Source organism: Eufriesea mexicana, unplaced genomic scaffold (genome assembly GCF_001483705.2).
Source record: "Eufriesea mexicana isolate 0111107269 unplaced genomic scaffold, ASM148370v2 scaffold4744748180, whole genome shotgun sequence".
Lineage (NCBI taxonomy): Eukaryota > Metazoa > Arthropoda > Insecta > Hymenoptera > Apidae > Eufriesea > Eufriesea mexicana.
In genome coordinates, this window is record NW_016907968.1 from 279364 (window position 1) to 296934 (window position 17571).

A 17571-nucleotide genomic window follows, 5' to 3' on the forward strand; every position below is an offset into this window, starting at 1 on the left:
GGATAAACTTATTCGCGGATGGGGTGAGGGAGAGGGACTTAATTTATGTGGTATTAAAGATAGGGATACGAGGTCGAGGGAGCTGGTGTACACGCGAGATTTGCGAGTGTAACTGGTCCTGCTGGTTCTCGCGGTGAGATACGGGGACAGATTTCCGAGCTGGGATGTACAGAGGGTGAGGAAAGATTTAGAATTCGATGCTTGGATTGTTGGGGCGAAGTAATAGGGAACTTTGGAATATTCCGATTGGAATAACGAGTGTGACCTTTGAATCTATCCTATCGAGTTATTTAAAGACAGAGCAAATCTTTGCACTTAGGTCTAAAGTCGAGGTTTCCTTCGAACAGTAATTTCAGCAAGACAAACGTTGTATCAAGGCACACGGGCAATATTAAAATTAACATATTTCTTAAACCAATATTTCTTTGTATAAATACGCTTGAGTCTCTTTTTACATAGCGGATGTGTGCCGTGCAAAGAAAATCGCGTAAAATGTAATTTTACATAAGGAACAGAATTTTACATTATTTTCGACGATATTGTCTACAACGTTTAATAATTTTCTATGGAAAACGACAGGAGTGCGTTAGCTCGTTGAGAAGCGTACAATTCTATTAAAGAAGGATCGTGTTTGAAAAAGAAGAAATAATTTCTGGTGCAAATAAAATATCGCAAAGTGTCGTATATAGTTCTGTGTAGTTTATCGGGTCTTACAGTTAATTTTCAGGACAAGCACTTTGAGCAGAGGAATTTCAGTGGCGGAATTCGCTGCCTCGCATCGTATGCGCGCGTTATTGTCGGACGCGTTTACGAGAATGGCCAACTCGCTGGAAATCGCGTGGTCTCGTGTTCTTATGGTTCCCAATACCTGGAACAGAAAGCATATGGATAAATAAATACGTGGACTTATTTTCGTTTATGCTTCCATTTGACTCGCATTTGAGGGGAAAAATACGACACGAGCAAAAAGATGCACAGGCTAAATGTTTCCAGAGCATGTTACTGGAGGTTTCAAAAAATGAATTTTAAAACGTCGCTAAATTAAATGGAAAACAGTGTTATTAATTTGGATCAATTTGCACTACGTTTAAAGTTTCGATGCTAGTAAAATTAATAAAATTATCAGACACGTCGACTACACAGCGAGTGTCAGAAATTAAAAGAAGTTAACGAAAACATTGACTTTCACGACGCATCAAAAATTAATCGAAATTGGTAGCGTCTCTTAATCTACATAATTACCAAATTACGTTTTAACTGGTCGATTCTGCTGGCCAGATACGAATATATTATTGCGTTATTAATAAGTCTCATTTGAATAAAATATCACGCTAAGTGCAATTAGCATAACGATATATTATTATATCATCTAATATTCAAATACTGAAGATTCTTTGCAGAGTGTTAATTGAAACCAATTGTTCTAAAATTAACGTTATACAAAGCAATCGCTTCCACGTTAAATTCTACCATATAGAAATCATAAAATCATAAGTATAGGAACATCTCGAATCGTATCTATCTCGCATAGATTTCCAGAAATATAAATAAAAATTTCTCCATAGGAAATTTCGTGCACGAGACAGAGATTTCGCGAGATAGAGGAATATTTTATGTAAAAAGTGTAAGAGTGGGGATATTTTTAAGTGTCTCCTGGTCTGTGCGATCCGTGGGTAGACTTGATCTGTATTGACGAAAAAATGCTCCAAGTAAAGCTCATACAACAATGCGTTTTGATTCGATAGGACAGCTCAATCGCTTTCCGAGATATAGATTTCGAAAATGTAGCGCAGAGATAGCACGAGGTACCGAATGGCAGTCGAAATTCTCGGAATTGCTGGGTTTTTCCTGCGGATGCACGTACGTCGTAACTAGCAATGGTAAAAAGAGCGCTGAGTCGACGTTTGTCAGTGTCCAGCGCACAGGTATAGCGCTTGAGGTAGGTCGACGCGTGAGTGCGAGCGAGAGGTCCGAGCGTGCGAGCGGGACAGCGATAGCGAGATATTAAAAGTTAGGCCTCGCTTTAACCCACTATATCTCGGAAACCGGATGATTTATCGGATTGAAACAAAGAGGATCTTAAAATAGAAGCTCTGCTGTTTCTAGCCACGTTGAAAAATATATTCTACAATTCCTGCTCGCGGTATCGAATCGCGTTGAATTCCAAACGATATTTACACCGTTTAATTATTTTCCTATCTTCCTATCAGAACAAAAATTCATATCAATTTCACGAAAAACAGACGTGGCCATTTTTGGTAATTATAAACGCGATAAATTTAACGCGATAATTCTGGCGGATTGAATTTGGTATCGCGATTAATTCGATTGTCGATAAATAATCCATAAGGGAATACGATCGATGTCTAATAAGCGGATATAAAGCGTTATCGATAATAAATCGAGCATCGAATCAGATTAAGAGGTAATAACAGCGTGTACAAATATGACAGAAATTGAATTAAATTTCTCACTACCGCTTATACTGTGACGTTTAATCGTCTTTCCTCAACACCGATGAAACATCCACGCGACCGGTGTTGATGGAAGAAAATATCCATTTCCGCGACGTAATGGTCACTCACCTTCTTGTCGTTCTTGTACCAGGTTAACGTGGCGAGGGGATTTCCGGAAGTGGCGGTGCACATCAATTTCAGCACCGTGCCAGCGTCGATCGTCGTCCCCTCCTCGAGGCCGGTGATGTTAAGTTTCGACGGTGGATCTGTGGAACAGGCAAGACAACATACACATATGCACGTAAGCCAATATCGAAAGATAATCCTACCACCTCGCAGAGTATTCTAATTGCCCAGCAAAACGCATTTCAAGCGAACGATACCTCACCATGTTGCCCTCTGAACAGGGGGATTATATTTCGTCCAGGGTAGCTATCTACTCTAAAGTTTGCCACGTGGTCAGGAGCTTTCGCTACTTTTCAGAATTCCTGGTTTCAGTCATTCTTCACGTTCTCTGAATTAGTTTTTGATCACGCGAAGCGGTAAATTTAAAGACTGCTTGAAGATTTGGCTTCTCTTGCTCAATGACCATAGACGTATCATAAGCTTCTTTGGAATTTATGTGACACGAATATGCTATCTGTGACTCCTAATTCTTGGCACAACGCTATTACCTGGCGCAACCTAATTACAGAGAACCATAGCACAGAGGCATGGTCTTACTTATGAACAGGTTAGTGACAGGCTACGAGTACAGGGTAAAGGCTAGTGCAATCCTGGCCTGTTAGAATACAGCCAATTGGATCAGATCCTGTTCACTCACGATTGAGACATTTTCGTAGAATATTCTACTACAAGAACAGGACTTGACCAGGGTAAGATTGACTTTCAGCGATTTTTACATTCATATTCGTACAAGAAGAAATATTACATCAAATGATTCGCTAGGATCAGCTAAGAAATTCCAAAGACTAATTCAGAGACAATTTAAACTAAGCAATTAGACGTGGAACTGTACTAGACTGCTTACATTTCAACAAGAGGAAGCCTTAAATAAATATTTTGTTTATCCGCTACTATAATCAAGCTCCACGAACTGAGGGATAAGTGCCCTAACAGCCTGGCTACGCGAATATGGATAGTCCCCGAGCTAACACGGAATTAATTTTGTCGCAACTCGGAGTTACACGGGTAGGTAACCAGACTCGTGTCCAAGTGCTAGCCTCTCGATCTGGATTCATAGATCCCTTATAAACCGACAACTGACACGCGGAAGTCTCGGCTAGCTCCGGATTGGTTTCGTATTAATCTTGCTAAGTTTCTCGCTGTGGCATGGATTACGTTTACATTGCGTTTCATTTGTCTGATTGTCTATTCCATCCCCTTCGTCCAAGTTGGACTACTCACAAATCACGGTTATGGTGTGGGTCTTGACGACGTTCTCCGTCAGCTTGACGTTGGACGCGTCGCATATCACCACGATGTTGCGGCTGGTGCGATTTATGGTGAACGTCACGTTCGACGAGGTGATCCAGCCGCCTTGAGGTGCAGGCTCGGTTCGAGAAGCGTTGCTCTCGAAATTGTGTCCGTCCACGGTCCACTTGATGTCAGCAGGAGGATTCGAGTTCTCCGTGGTGCAGGTGATCACCACTTGTTCTTCAGCCTTCGCTTCCGTGGGTCCCGTGATCGTCACTCCGGATGGCGCGACTGAAAAATGATCGTCCAACCGGTTAGGTTTTCAAGGTTTTCCTGAATTAGGAACGAGTGGGAAAGACGTAGGATTAAGAGTAATTAAAATTAAATTGTTTCGATGGAATCGATAAAATCTTAAATTTCGTTTAAGTACAAATTGCAAATTTGAGTAACCTATTTTGGGGGTTGGAGGATGAATGGAGGAGGCTTTCGTGTGATTACTTTTCTAATTTTTGACAGAGTATTGTGGCAAAAGGGAAGCTTCTTCTGCTATTTTCTGGCGGTTTAATTTATAATAACTTGTGGGAAAAAGCATGCAATTGTAAGAGGATTCGTTTTAGCGACGAAGCCTGGATGGAAGCCTGGACACACGGTGAGATAAAATTGGCAGGAGCCAATTTAATAGAATACTCAAAGTATCTGATGGTATATAGTTAAGCGAATCACCGATTTTACATTTTAGATAGGAATTGTGTACCCTAGGAATTAATTATTTCGTCCAAATAATACTCGTGTTCCCCTAGAGAAGATGTCCAGGTCTTTACCACGTTTACAATATTTCTTGAATAGGCAACAGTATATATTTACATAGCAGTATATTTGCACCAAACGATTGTTAGCATAGGAAAAAGCTCAAATCCCAAAGGAATTGGAAGATTCAGAAATAATTCCAAATACAAAACTCGTACTCTTCTTCTCCGCGAGATACGAACAAATCTCAAATTCCCTAGGAGATTATCAACATATATTTATAACTACAGAATATAAATCATTGCAGAATCATATCAGTCATAGAACTAAGCAAATATGACACGATAGGAACGATCGATATTCATTGCGAATACTTACAGAACACAGTGAGATCCACGTGCACCTTCATAGGCTCGACGCTCATGATGTTGAACACCTCGCATCTGTACCTCGCGTTGTTATCCTGCGCTTTCGCGATGATCGACAACACGTTTTCAGAGAAGCTACCCTCCGTCCTGTACATAGTCATAACTTGTTCGTTGTTTCTGTACCAGATGATCTGCGCGGGTGGGTTTCCGCCGCGAGATCGACAAGTTAGCTCCAATTGTTGTCCACGTTTCACGGTCTCTCCCTCGGTGTAGCCCTCGATATACGGCATGCCGGGCGGATCTGCGAAATGATTCGATCATGCAAGTCGGACAGGGACATCGAACACCATCGGATCTTCGTTGTTTTGGTAATGGAAAAAGTTTCTCAATAAAAGTTGCCGGCTTGCGAAGCCGGAGGAGGAATCGCGACGTGTGAAATTAACACGCGCCAGGCAGGCGTCGCGATAGGTATGGCTCCTGGCTCGGTACACAGGCGATAGGTACACGGGTATAATTGTAATTATCGCCCGGTATAATTTCGTTGTAATTTTAGTAATTAATGGACGGGTAAATGCTTCATAAATTGGCACTGGTGACGCACGCGCCTGATGATCGATACGATTTAGATGATTGGTAATTAACTAATTCACCGGGGTATTTGTTCCCGGGGTGGTTTGATCTGCATTATTGTTTGCATTTGCCTTAATTTCCTCACTCGATGTTTAGAAACTTTGGGAAAAAGATGGTAATTTCAGCAAGCTGAATGATCGTTTAGCGAATTATTTCTTGGACTGTCTTTTTTATTCAAAGAATCTTAATTTAATTAATCCTTAGGAGAGTTATTCATTCGTGTAATGTCAGTTTTGTGATATTTTACCATTTTTATTCGTTAAAGATAGAGATGAGCTATTATTGAATTATTGTGTACAATAATATAATCACGATACTGAGTGACGTTATTATTTAACATTTGTGTAAAACTTTTAATAAAATAAAATAAAACGTTTTTGTTCTTTGTATTATTGGAATATGTATAATACTTACAAAATACAGAGAGTTTGATGGTTGCTCTCAGAGGCATGTCGATAGGTATCGCAGGGTGATTAGCCTCGCAGGTGTAATCCATATCATTATCATCAGCAGTGGGGACGATGACGATGGAACCGTGGGTGTCGTATTTGAGCAATTCTTTCTTGTTCTCTCCTGGCTTCTGTACTTCTTTATCTGAAACAGGAGTCGACCCATTTCACGTACTGCTCGAAAATAAATTTAATACACTCCACTGCATCTTCCATTTTAGAAATCGATCAAAGATTACTTTCAGGCCACAGAAATTCTTAAATCAGGGTTACAGGTTTCTAGAAAGTCGGAAATTTTCCGATTCCCTTCGGAAATCGATTAAAAAGTATTTTCCAGCTATTGAACAAATTTTTGTAATTTTTAAAATTCTTCTAAAATTCTCTCTAAAGGGCGAATCGTCGACTTGGGTGGTAACTTTTTCTAGGTTTCATTTGCTGAATTTCGATATGATAGAAAATTGAAAGACAAATTGAAAAGATATTTTCCACCGACAGTATATTTTTCCACCGACAGGTGTATGCGTTTTGCGAAGAAAAAAAGGTTGTCAGATAAAAAAAAGAAAAAAAAAAACGATCCTTTTACGCGACTTACGTAATTCACCGTCTCTCAGGTCGATTTTCTTAGGTTCTCTCTTTTACCTTGCCCAAATGCGAACTCTCATCCATCTCTCACAAACACGCGGACACACGGACACGTTTCCATAAAACTAAGTAGATCCTCTTAAAGCTTACTTCGAAGATACCATAGATTAAGAAAACTCTAAATTAAATTTATTTCTATAGGATCACACACTTTAGAGTCTTCTTCTCCCCGTCCTATGGCCGCAATATAGATCACCCTGTAACAAATTTCGCGATAATACAACGGCGCTACTTAATAGAAGTTACAGCAACGGGAGAGAGTTAGTTCATTCGCTTTTCTGTGATGAAGCTCGAGGAAAAATTTTCCTGAAATTTTAAACCTCTTAAAAATTATTTTATCCCTTACTTTAACGGATTAATACGTTTTCTTCGCGAACTAAAGTTACGTGATAATAAATTTCTTATTTTATTTCTTAATATAAACTATCCTCTTCCTAGAATTATTCTTTGTTCCATTTTTATATATCAATATTGTTTTTCTTCGCAAACTAAAGTTACCCAGTAACAAATTTCATTTTGTTTCTTATTATAAAATTACACGATATTTAATTTTTGTTATATCGAATTAATCTGAATACAATATTTATTTTCGTTTTTAAAATTTATAGTCGGTTGGTAGAATTTTATAATTATCGTTTTATACGTTACAGGAAGTACCGATATGATCTTGTTTACCCACGTGAATGAATGTTTGTATAGAAATCGGTAACAAAATGGCATCTGCATGCAGATTCGCATGTTTTCTAAAAGTACCACGTATTTATTTTCCATATTTTTCATGTATTAAGGACACGCGAATGTTGGATGATCGATATACGCTCTTCATATCTATTTTGCAAAAATTCGACATTATTTACCGAACCCTCGAACAAATTTACTAACCGTGAGGTCGTAAGCAAATACAGTAGACGTTGCCAAGTAATTGTTGTTAAACGATTTGACACTCTTATTGAATAATATTGAAAATAACTGGACACGTAGATGAAAGAGTTACGAAATGAAAAACGGTTTCAAAGAGAAATTGCAGTTCAGTTTTAAAGCTGTGCAACGATCCTGTGCAATTTTAAGAGACATAGTCATCGAGAAGTCGATGGAACTTAAACGAATAATATATACTGCAGTATATTTAAATGAATTTTCATTACATCGTAGCACGTCGAGCAATTAAAAATTAATTTTAACAATTGCAAAGTCATCGCTTAATTAATTTAGAGTGATTTTATAGTGATTCCATCAACGTTTATAGTTCATTGCAATTTGAATTATAACCTGAACGATTAAATAACAGAGATCCCATCGTTATATTATAGTTTTATATCTTTTACAAATTTAGGTATAGGTATAGACACATTAGCATCAAATTTAGTTTCGGAACAGAATAGAATGCTACTTTTAATACTAAATTCTTCCAAATTTAATACCGAAATTAATATTAAATTTAGTACAAAATTTATATTAAATATTTAACATAAAAAAATTAAGTACCTCCGTAAGTCACTATACATTCACAGCTCATACCCCCATTCGGGTCCTGTAAATTTCCTTCGTACACTTTGTTTCGTACCTCAAACGCATAAATACCCAATCCTGGCTTCTACCATTCCACCATTTCCATTTCGCAACGAATTTTCCAGGGTATTATCGGACAATCGATATCCGCGAAACCAAAATGCCAGAGCGATGCTGGAACTAAACAAAATCGACGAGAATAGACGATTTTCAAAGGCAAAAGGCATCCGCTCTCAAGGTATTCGATGGCTATGACAACGCACAGCTTCACCGATATTCCCTCGTAATGCCGATCGCTTCCCAGACACTGTTTATATCATCGTGAAATAAGACCGGACAGGCTTTTACCCCGCGCAACGACACCTGTTCGTTTTCAGAAGTCGCGACTTCCGCAACGACGCCATTTGCTAGGCGCTGTTAAGCGAAAACCGATTTCGCTCATCGTGTCTCTCGTCTAATACCATTCGCGTCAGATTTCCCGATCGAGACCGAATCACGAACCGATCGTGGTTCCAACTTATTTATGTGGTGTAAATCCGCGAGAGATAAGTTTCCAATTTTCTCCACGCCTCTGTGTGTCTTTGGGCCAATTATCCCTTCACGTTCGACAGCCATTGCTATGTAAGAAATATATGTAACAATTTATGCATTAAATCGAAATAAATTGTAGTGCATGTAAGAAATAACAATGCAAGTTAGAAGATTATACCATAGTGATCGGAAATGCTCGAAGAATAGTATGTAGCGCATTAGAGATCTTAGAGTATTCGTTGCGGAATGTTGATTAATTATTTTATTAAGCTCTTGACACGACACGTCGACTATCCGATATTAATTAAATTTAATGATATCGCTTTTTCGTTAATTGATACTTGTCCACGACGACGTACAGAGATATGAAAATTACCGTCGACTATTTTCGATATTAATTAAACGATTGTCATGCTGCCTGCTTTTCATGTTAATTATACGACTGTTTCGTTGGTTAATGAATATCGTTTACAGCATAAATTATTTCTTACACGAAACTCACCGTGGTGATTGTGCCATTCTGCTTGCGAGGAATGCATCCGTGCTCTTAATACCTTTCTTGGAAATAATTGAAATAACGAAAATAATTGAAAAGCATAAATAAGCGGTTCGCAATCTTCAGTTTCTAGTATGCCATTAATCAATGTGTTCGTAATTAACGACGGAAAAATGTCGAAATATATTTTATACTTGAAATAGTATAAAACCGTGACTATCTTTAGCCGATGACAACTAAATAATCTAATTTATTCATCACGTATATATTCACATGTTCGAAGAGTAGTGAAAATACTTGATATAAATGAATAAATATAGTTACAATTTGTAAAATGTTTATAAATTATTACACTTGTCGTTAATAACACATCCACGTGGTGAGGCCTGGTAATTGGTATCTTTTTCCAAAGGAAAAATCTTTGAAAAATAATTTTCAGTTATGCAAATTCCTAATCAGCAAGCCCCATAATCCAAAGGTACCGATTTTTGTACAAATCAAAAGACGTCTTCATATTTTGACTAGCTTTTCAGCGAAATGCCACGCGATGCGGCGAGATGCGTGCGAACGACAGCGGGAACTTGCATAGGCCACAGTCAGAGGTAGACCAACTCACGGGACTTAGTTGTAAACTAGTCGTAAACCGCCGAAATTTTGTTTCGAAGTGTGAAATTCGACTGGGTGACGAGCATGCACCAGTATGCGCTGAATTCGCCTTTCGTTTCAGAGGCTGAGGAAACGGAAACGACTTCAGTCGATTCTGCGATAACCTACGAATGTAGGTGACGAATACTGGAAGATAATTTCCTTTTTTACCAAAAAGATTTAATTTTTAATTATCGAGTGTACGAGACTGGAGATTAAAAAATACTCCTATTTCGTATGCAGAAAATTAATATCACATTAATTATTATATATAAATAGACTTTAGAAATGTTAATTGCAGGTTTAATCCACGAATTTAATATTTGACAGGTTTTATTAGCAATAATAAATTGCGAATCTTTGAAATTTCTTAATTTAAGTCAAGTTTCTATGTAAGTGATAATTTTATAAAAATCTTGATTTCGTATTCGTTGATTCCGCAATAATTTTGCTCGTTTTACCACAAGATCCGAAAGAAAATTAACCCGCGGACCATTTCTTTCGATTACTCGAAGGTGCATATAACGTGCCATTTAGCATACAACTCGACGATGCTAAAATAATTTCATTAATTCTCCACAATTCCTAAAAAGAGCAAACTCGCAGGTAAAACACAACGGTAATTCCTCCGGCAGACCTAAGAACGAGTTTTATCCGGGGGCCATTTTTTTCAATCAGCCAAAGGTACACGAAACGAGCGTGCAATTTTCCATTTTCTATTCGTGTTGATTTTTCATTTTTCGAGCAACTGAAATCCCCCATTCGTGACAGGATTTTCAGCCATCTACCGATCTTTTTCTACGAAAAAGCGAAAATTATTTTTTCCGTTTCTAACGGCACGGAAATAATTCGGCCCAGTTACAACGCAATGGTTAATCTTGTAAATAAATTAGTCAGCCGTTCCTTTCGGCTGTGATACCAGCTGGATACAAAAATCTTGTTATCTCGCGATTATTTTACGAGCGAATATTTGTCGAGTCCCGGTGCCCTCCGTTTCCATTTTCGCTCCTGCATTACAGCTTCCGCTCTCTTTTTACGCGTTATACCGTGAAATATCATTTCCCGGCGTCTCTTTGTTATATTTTAACGTGATAACGAGCTCTTGATGCTCCTTCGCCGGTCGTAAAGGGAATTACAACGTATTGCGTTCTGATAAATTGAAAAATATTTGGTTTCCAGCGAATGCTTGAAGCAAAAGCTTGAGTAGCGCATAGAATGTCCTTCCGGTATCAGAAACTTCGAGACATCGATTGCAGGTAGTAGGCGTGGCATGTTTGCTTCTCTCATAATGAAAATTCCATTTCCGAATTACATCGAATCACATTTTTCACCGTGTCTAGACAGCACTGCGTTCAAGAGAAGCAAAAAGATATTTAAAAATATTTTTGCACGCTGGAGTAAAAATTACGATACTGAAAATAATAACTAGGAAACAACCAATCATTGACCGTAAAAGGAATCATAAATATTTCATACTTCGCAGCTTCTATACTTCAATCCTTAATTTGCCTACAGGAATGTTGAAAATATCCGCAAATTGGAAATAATGGCGAAATAATTAGCGTAAGAAGATATTTTATTTTCTATAATAAGTCGACACTTGTTTAAGCCCTACTTTGCAAGTTCCTCGATAAACAGATGAATTTCGTACCAGTAACGCAGAAAGCGACACAGGGACGTTAAGAGCATCAACGGACCCCTGAGCCGCGTAAAATATTAAGCTCATTTTACACCTCGTCTGCGGTAATGCCTTCAATTTATCAAAAAATTTATAGCCTGCGTTACTAATGCGCGATCATAAACGTTCCATACAATTTTCCCATCAACGACACCGAAACGACGACGAGGAAGCGGCCCGAGGAGGTTAGGAGAGACCGGATGCACCAGTCGGGGGCGAAGCATTACCGGGAAGTTAAAAAAGGGAAAAGAAGAAAGAAGGAAGCAAAAAGGAAAAGATAAAAGACAAAAATGAGAAAAAGAACTCGAATTGGTATTAATAAATCTTTTTCGAGATCGCGCTGCAGCTAAATCGTTTCCCAGAATCAACGTAGCTAACCCCTTAATAAATAATTTGCAACGTGCATTTTCTTCGGTGCTTCCCCCAACACTTTTCCCCCCCTCCGTCGCCGTCTAGTATCTTATTACCGATTAAAACGATCAAAATGAAAGCGCGTCCTTTTTTGAATCCTTTTTTGAAGGATTGATTCGCCAAGGATGAAACGCCGTTAAACGAGGGCAATATAGGGTGGCGTGTAGGGGGTGAGTGTTGGGGGTGAGTGGAGGAGCCGTAGGAAGCAATTGCAATTAATATCGTCGTCGCGGAGCAGCAGAGTGGCCTTTATCGTTGCAGCCAGGCGAATTACGGACGAAAAATCTTCACGCAGCCTGTACGGCTGTAGATAAAACTTTCAAGCTGCTGGAACAAGTACTGCAAACCATAGTTACGACCCTGGGGATCATGAAACGTTAACTATGTTGGAGCAGCACGAAAAGAACGGGAATATGGGGCGGACATAAGGGAGGCAAAGGAAAAGGTGGAGGAGGCGGAGGAGGCGGTGGAAGTGCATTGTTGGAAAGGATATAATGGAGCAACTAAGACACTCTATTAAGTTATCCTCTGGTGTGCTTTCAAAAAACACTAGGTAGAAGAATAGCGCGGCCCCGTTTAAATATTAAACCAAGCCGGAAAAATGATTTGAACAGCGCCGTGGAACGAAAAGAAACTGCTGATACCTTTTACGCTAACGTTCCACACGATCTACGGGGTAAATGTGTCTGAGACGATCTCGTAATCTCAACGATTACACGTCCTGTGTTTACTTGGGCTCCAGAGATACGTTCACCGAGTGGATCTTTCTGTTCCATCGCAGCTGGTTAATCAGGTTCGCGCTATTTGAACGATCGTGGTTCTTTTAGGGGGTGTTTCAGGAGCTACTAAAACTGCCTCTTTATACATTGGTTAGTTCTTATCGTTAGTTATCTAGATCCTGGAGAGTGAATATTTGGAAGAAAATGAATTGAAGATTTTCTTATTAGCGAAATCTTGGTAAGAAAATTCGAGGGCAAAGGGTTAATGCAAGGAAGACGTACGTCAATTTCCCCTAGATAAAAATCCCCGGAACAGGAATTTCCTGGAATCATTCGACGAATTCATGCAAACCGGTTACAAAAGGGGATCTTAAAGCCTTGACGTGAAGAAAACGGCGACGCAGAGGAAGTTGTAAAAGTTTTCGACCACCGGTAGGGAGCATCTATAGGGCCGGCGAGGTTTCCGCGCAGAAACGTCTGGCCCCGATGAAAAGACGTAACAAGTGGAGGAGGACGATGACACGGATCTTTTGGCCCGCAGGACATGTCCGTGTTCTTTGACAAATCCGGCAAAGCGAGTGGCCACTTTGACAAAAAATGTCCGTGGGAAGTCGAAGGGAAGCTTTAAGCGTCGCTTTCAAAGCCGCGTACGCGGCCTGTTCGCGACCTGAATTTCGTTCAGCCTTTTGTTCTGCTCGCACTGGATCCCCGTTCTCCTCGTATTTGTTGCGAACGCAAAAATACGCGAAACACGGTCACTTCCTCTTACCAGTGGACTGCTTACGATGAAAATTTCGTGAATTTTTCTCTTTCTCCCTTTTTTTTCCATCCCTTTCCTTTACCTCGCCGGCGCGCCATTTTCATGCGGACCATATCGCCAAGTCTTTTAGCTTTTGTGCGTACCACCATACGCGTGCTCCTCGTTTTTACCTCTTCTTTCTTCCCATTTGTAAAATAACCACAACGCGAGTGGTATTAACAACCGATTTGTGTGCTAATTTTAGTACGTTTCTTCGTTTAATTGCTCACTTGTTTTGCAACGGACATCATTGTCACGTCTGAAACCAAACAGTACCTCGACAGATACTTGAAAGTAGACGAAAATGTATTTTTCCTTTAACGCGTATCTTTGCGATATTTGGACAATTGTTTCAACGGGAACAGGGAATGGATGCCAAATCCAAAGGAAAAGACGTTCTTAAGATTTAATGAAATACGATCTGAGATCAGTATCCCTTAGATCCCAGAGATCCCTAGATTGAGACGGGTCTCATAAAAAGTACAAGAGAGAGGTAAAATTTTTATTTAAGACTTGCAACCACATGGATACTATAAAGTGATGCAAAATTATGTCAATGGTGATAAAAAAATTAACCACAACCTTATATCTCATTAGGGGGACCCAAAAAACCGCAAGAGGCATTGGAAATCGGGGTCGTACCATTCAAGTTTCGGCTGTGGCCGCAAATCCGGACTTGAAACCACATGAATATCATAAAATGACGCAAACATACGTCAGTAGTCGTAGACAAAATTTGGGAGAACTCGACATTTCATGGGGGCCCCAAAAAATCGCAAGAGGACTTTTGAAATTAGGGTCGTACTATTCAAGTTTCGACTATGGCCGCAAATTTGGACTTGGGACAACGTCGTGGAACACTTCCCAGTCCTTGCACTACCTATTCCTCATGCCAATCGATAATCCCGTTGAATTGTAAACCTCGACCGATCTCCCCCGATATTCTGATATTTATTCTACTCGGCTCTCAGTTCCCATGGCGTCTAGGTACCTCCCACGACTGCCTGTCCAGGTTATAAACAGATCTTTAGGGTTGATTAAATCGCGACAAGTGTGCCAGGCGTGCTCATGCTCGGATTTAAATAAAGATAACGAGCCCAGACTGCAGTCGCTGGCTACCTGGTCTGTTTCATATTCATTAATTATTATATAGAATCGTCGCGGTCGGCGGAAGCGGGAATAACAGGCGTAGTCTTTGCTCGTCCAACCATTATGGCCTCTTTTTTCCTCGTGTCCCGGCTATTCCATCCTTCAGCCACGGCAGCACTCATCTTTTGTAACCTTTCCCCGACGTCTGTTCGACGTTGTTTCTCCTTTTTATACCGAGACCATGCGCCTCCTGAAGGATCGATATAACGCTCAGCAGAAGCGATTTCGCCGTTTGGAAATTGCTCCTTCTTGTCTGCTCCTATCCAGGAAGAAGAACGACGAACCGTTTCCTCCACTTCCTTTTGTTTCCCCTTCATTGTTTTCGCCGTTCTACCGTTCGACTCCGAATTGTTGTTGTTCTTGCCGACGATAGACGTGGGCTGGCGTTTTCGTGGACCGGCGTCTTCGTGGCCTTAATTGTCGATAAAAATGGACTATGGGAAATCAGGTACTCGGATGGTCCGTTCGAATACACGCTAGGAATCCACTTTAAACGGCGCTTTTGTGCCTGATCGATTGACCGATGCTTCTAGGAATTAACACCGTAGGAATTTGTACTTCCAACGTCCGTCAATGGGTGCTCACGGGTCTCTCCAACCATGAATGCGTGGCACGAGGTGTTTTTGAGGTGGTGTTGGAACATGTCATGGTAATCAGGAGTGAGTTCCAGGGGTCTCGTGTTGATAGAAGAATTCTTTCGTTTCACGAGTTTAGCAGTACTGTACGAGCTTCACGAGGAGGAAGGAATGTGGTCCTGAATGGCGAGAGTGAGGAAGGTTTAGTATTAAAGACGGTTAAAGTTGGTCGAAGAATAAGATGATACCGAATTTGCTTTTCTGAATAATCTTGTAAATGAAAAATCATTCGAACGAATGATAATGTTCAACGTTTCATTCGTGAAATTTGTTACGCGTTACTAGGACTAAGTAATGAAGTTCGTTCATGTTAACAGACAACTGATAATTACGGTCTTGGTTCTCCCCATAAACGAAGCTCAGGGTACGTCCGCTTGATAAATATTCAAACGAGTGTAAAGCACGGCGAGGCAATAAAGGGGTGGTTTTTCTTTTTTAAGGGAAGACTTTCAACTCCTAAATTTGACTAATGAGAGGAACGACGATCCGCAAGGCTCCCCCGGGGTGAAAATGAAATTTAGCTGGTAATTCGCGATCGAGTAAACAATGATTAATCATAGCTCGAGGAAATTGTACAAGGGTTGGACTTAATTTCGGCAAGAAAACTCATTCGTCTCGTTCGTGTCTCGACTGTCAGGGCTGTGTCAATTATTTCTACTCGATCTATCTTGTCGAGTTCTCCACTTCTGCCCTTTCCGAGCTATTTCGTTGTAGCTGTCTTAATATCTCCTTGCCGGATCTGCCGATTGATGCGGATGATTATTCTGTCTTCTTAATTCCTCTTCATGACGCTTTTTAAATAACCTATTTATCTCGAAGTCATCTGAATTAAAAGAAGATCGAAATAAGATCGAATCCTCTATCGGTATGGCGAAATAAACTCGCACAGAAACGCACGCTTCCCAAGTCCTCCGAATTCCTCTCCCTTCGGGACAGGTTTAAAAATCGTTCCCGAACAAAGTCCTAAACACGGCTCTTTATGCAAACGCGCCTACAGGATAATAGGACACGATAGAAACTGCCGTGCCGAGATAAGGGCCACGAAACTTGTCGATTTCTTATATCGGAGATAAGAAAAGTTGGCGGCGGAAGAACGATACGTTCGTCGAGTCGAGAGGGGTGGAACGAGAGAGCAAGAATGAATTTACTCACCACCCTCGATGGAAATCGGCGTAATGACCGTGTCACCCCCTTTGATCTGAACGTTTCCGCGATACCAGACGATCGAGGCAGCTGGTTTCGCCGATCGAACCACGCATTCCAAGCGACGAGAATCGCCAACCTTTACGTCGATCTTCTTCTTGTTCGGGTGGTTGCTGATCTCCACTTTTTGAGGCGGCGCTGCAACACACGAGATAAAAATATACGTAAGTATGTGGGAAAATGTTTTACGTACATATACGTGTATTATAAAGCCGGGATTTTGGTGGGAACTTTGATTAAAGTGCAAGAATCTTGAGTATTAGAGACTGGTGGAAGAGTCGAATTGTTGAGGTCAGGTTTATTCGAGATGGCTGCTTCATAATAGTATTACTGACCTATGATATTTAATTAAATGCAGTATATGTGAATAATAATAATTGAAATGGCACGATGAAGATAAATAGGTTTATATAATCAGGCTCCTATTCGAATAAAGATTAACATTATTTTTGCCAAAAGGTAATTGTAAAAATAAAATATTTTGAACAACTAATTTTGATTCGTTTGGTATTTAATGGTATTTAGGTAAACTGAAATAAATCTAAGAGATGATATATACGTATTATACAGACTTACCGACAAAAATTAAGAAATAAAGTAGAAATTTGCGAATTTTTATATATTTCTTATAACACGTTATCTCTTCATTTTATTTTTTATTTTAATATACATGTGTATCTTAAAAGATAAATTCGCGAATAATCATCTCCTTCCTAAATTTATGTCAGTAAGTATAACTGCGTTCCGTAAAATTTATGCACGTGGAATAATATTAAATAATTTTGTATTACCAAATTTTATATCAGACTGTGTAATTACTTATCTTTACATTCTCAAGGAAGATCATCTTTAAATCTCACAAAAATTATTTTATCAGCTTAAGAATCTCGTTAGAACAGGTAACAAAAGTCCGACCAATAACGTGTGACGACTTACAAATTGCACGATAATATGTTCCCAATTTTACCTAGAATTTTAATCGTAATTTTCGAAGGATCGCGAAGTCACTCGTTACACGATCCCATATTTTCCCAAGTAGATTGGATTAAACGAAAATGAGAGGCACCGCTGCTGCTTGACGGGGCTGG

General features: G+C 39.7%; 1 protein-coding gene across 1 annotated transcript in view; it reads right to left on the reverse strand.

Annotated features, from left to right (window-relative positions):
* The window catches only part of sns (sticks and stones), a 24048-nt gene extending 6718 nt beyond the window's left edge, over positions 1-17330 (reverse strand). The window contains exons 1-7 of the mRNA XM_017903193.1: positions 17303-17330; positions 16433-16621; positions 6032-6211; positions 4998-5288; positions 3864-4163; positions 2586-2722; positions 715-868 (exon numbers count right to left, since the gene is read on the reverse strand). Coding sequence (XP_017758682.1) covers positions 715-868; positions 2586-2722; positions 3864-4163; positions 4998-5288; positions 6032-6211; positions 16433-16621; positions 17303-17330 — 1279 coding nt within the window. The remainder of the gene's footprint in view (positions 1-714; positions 869-2585; positions 2723-3863; positions 4164-4997; positions 5289-6031; positions 6212-16432; positions 16622-17302) is intronic.
* Between the last annotated feature and the right edge of the window lie 241 nt (positions 17331-17571).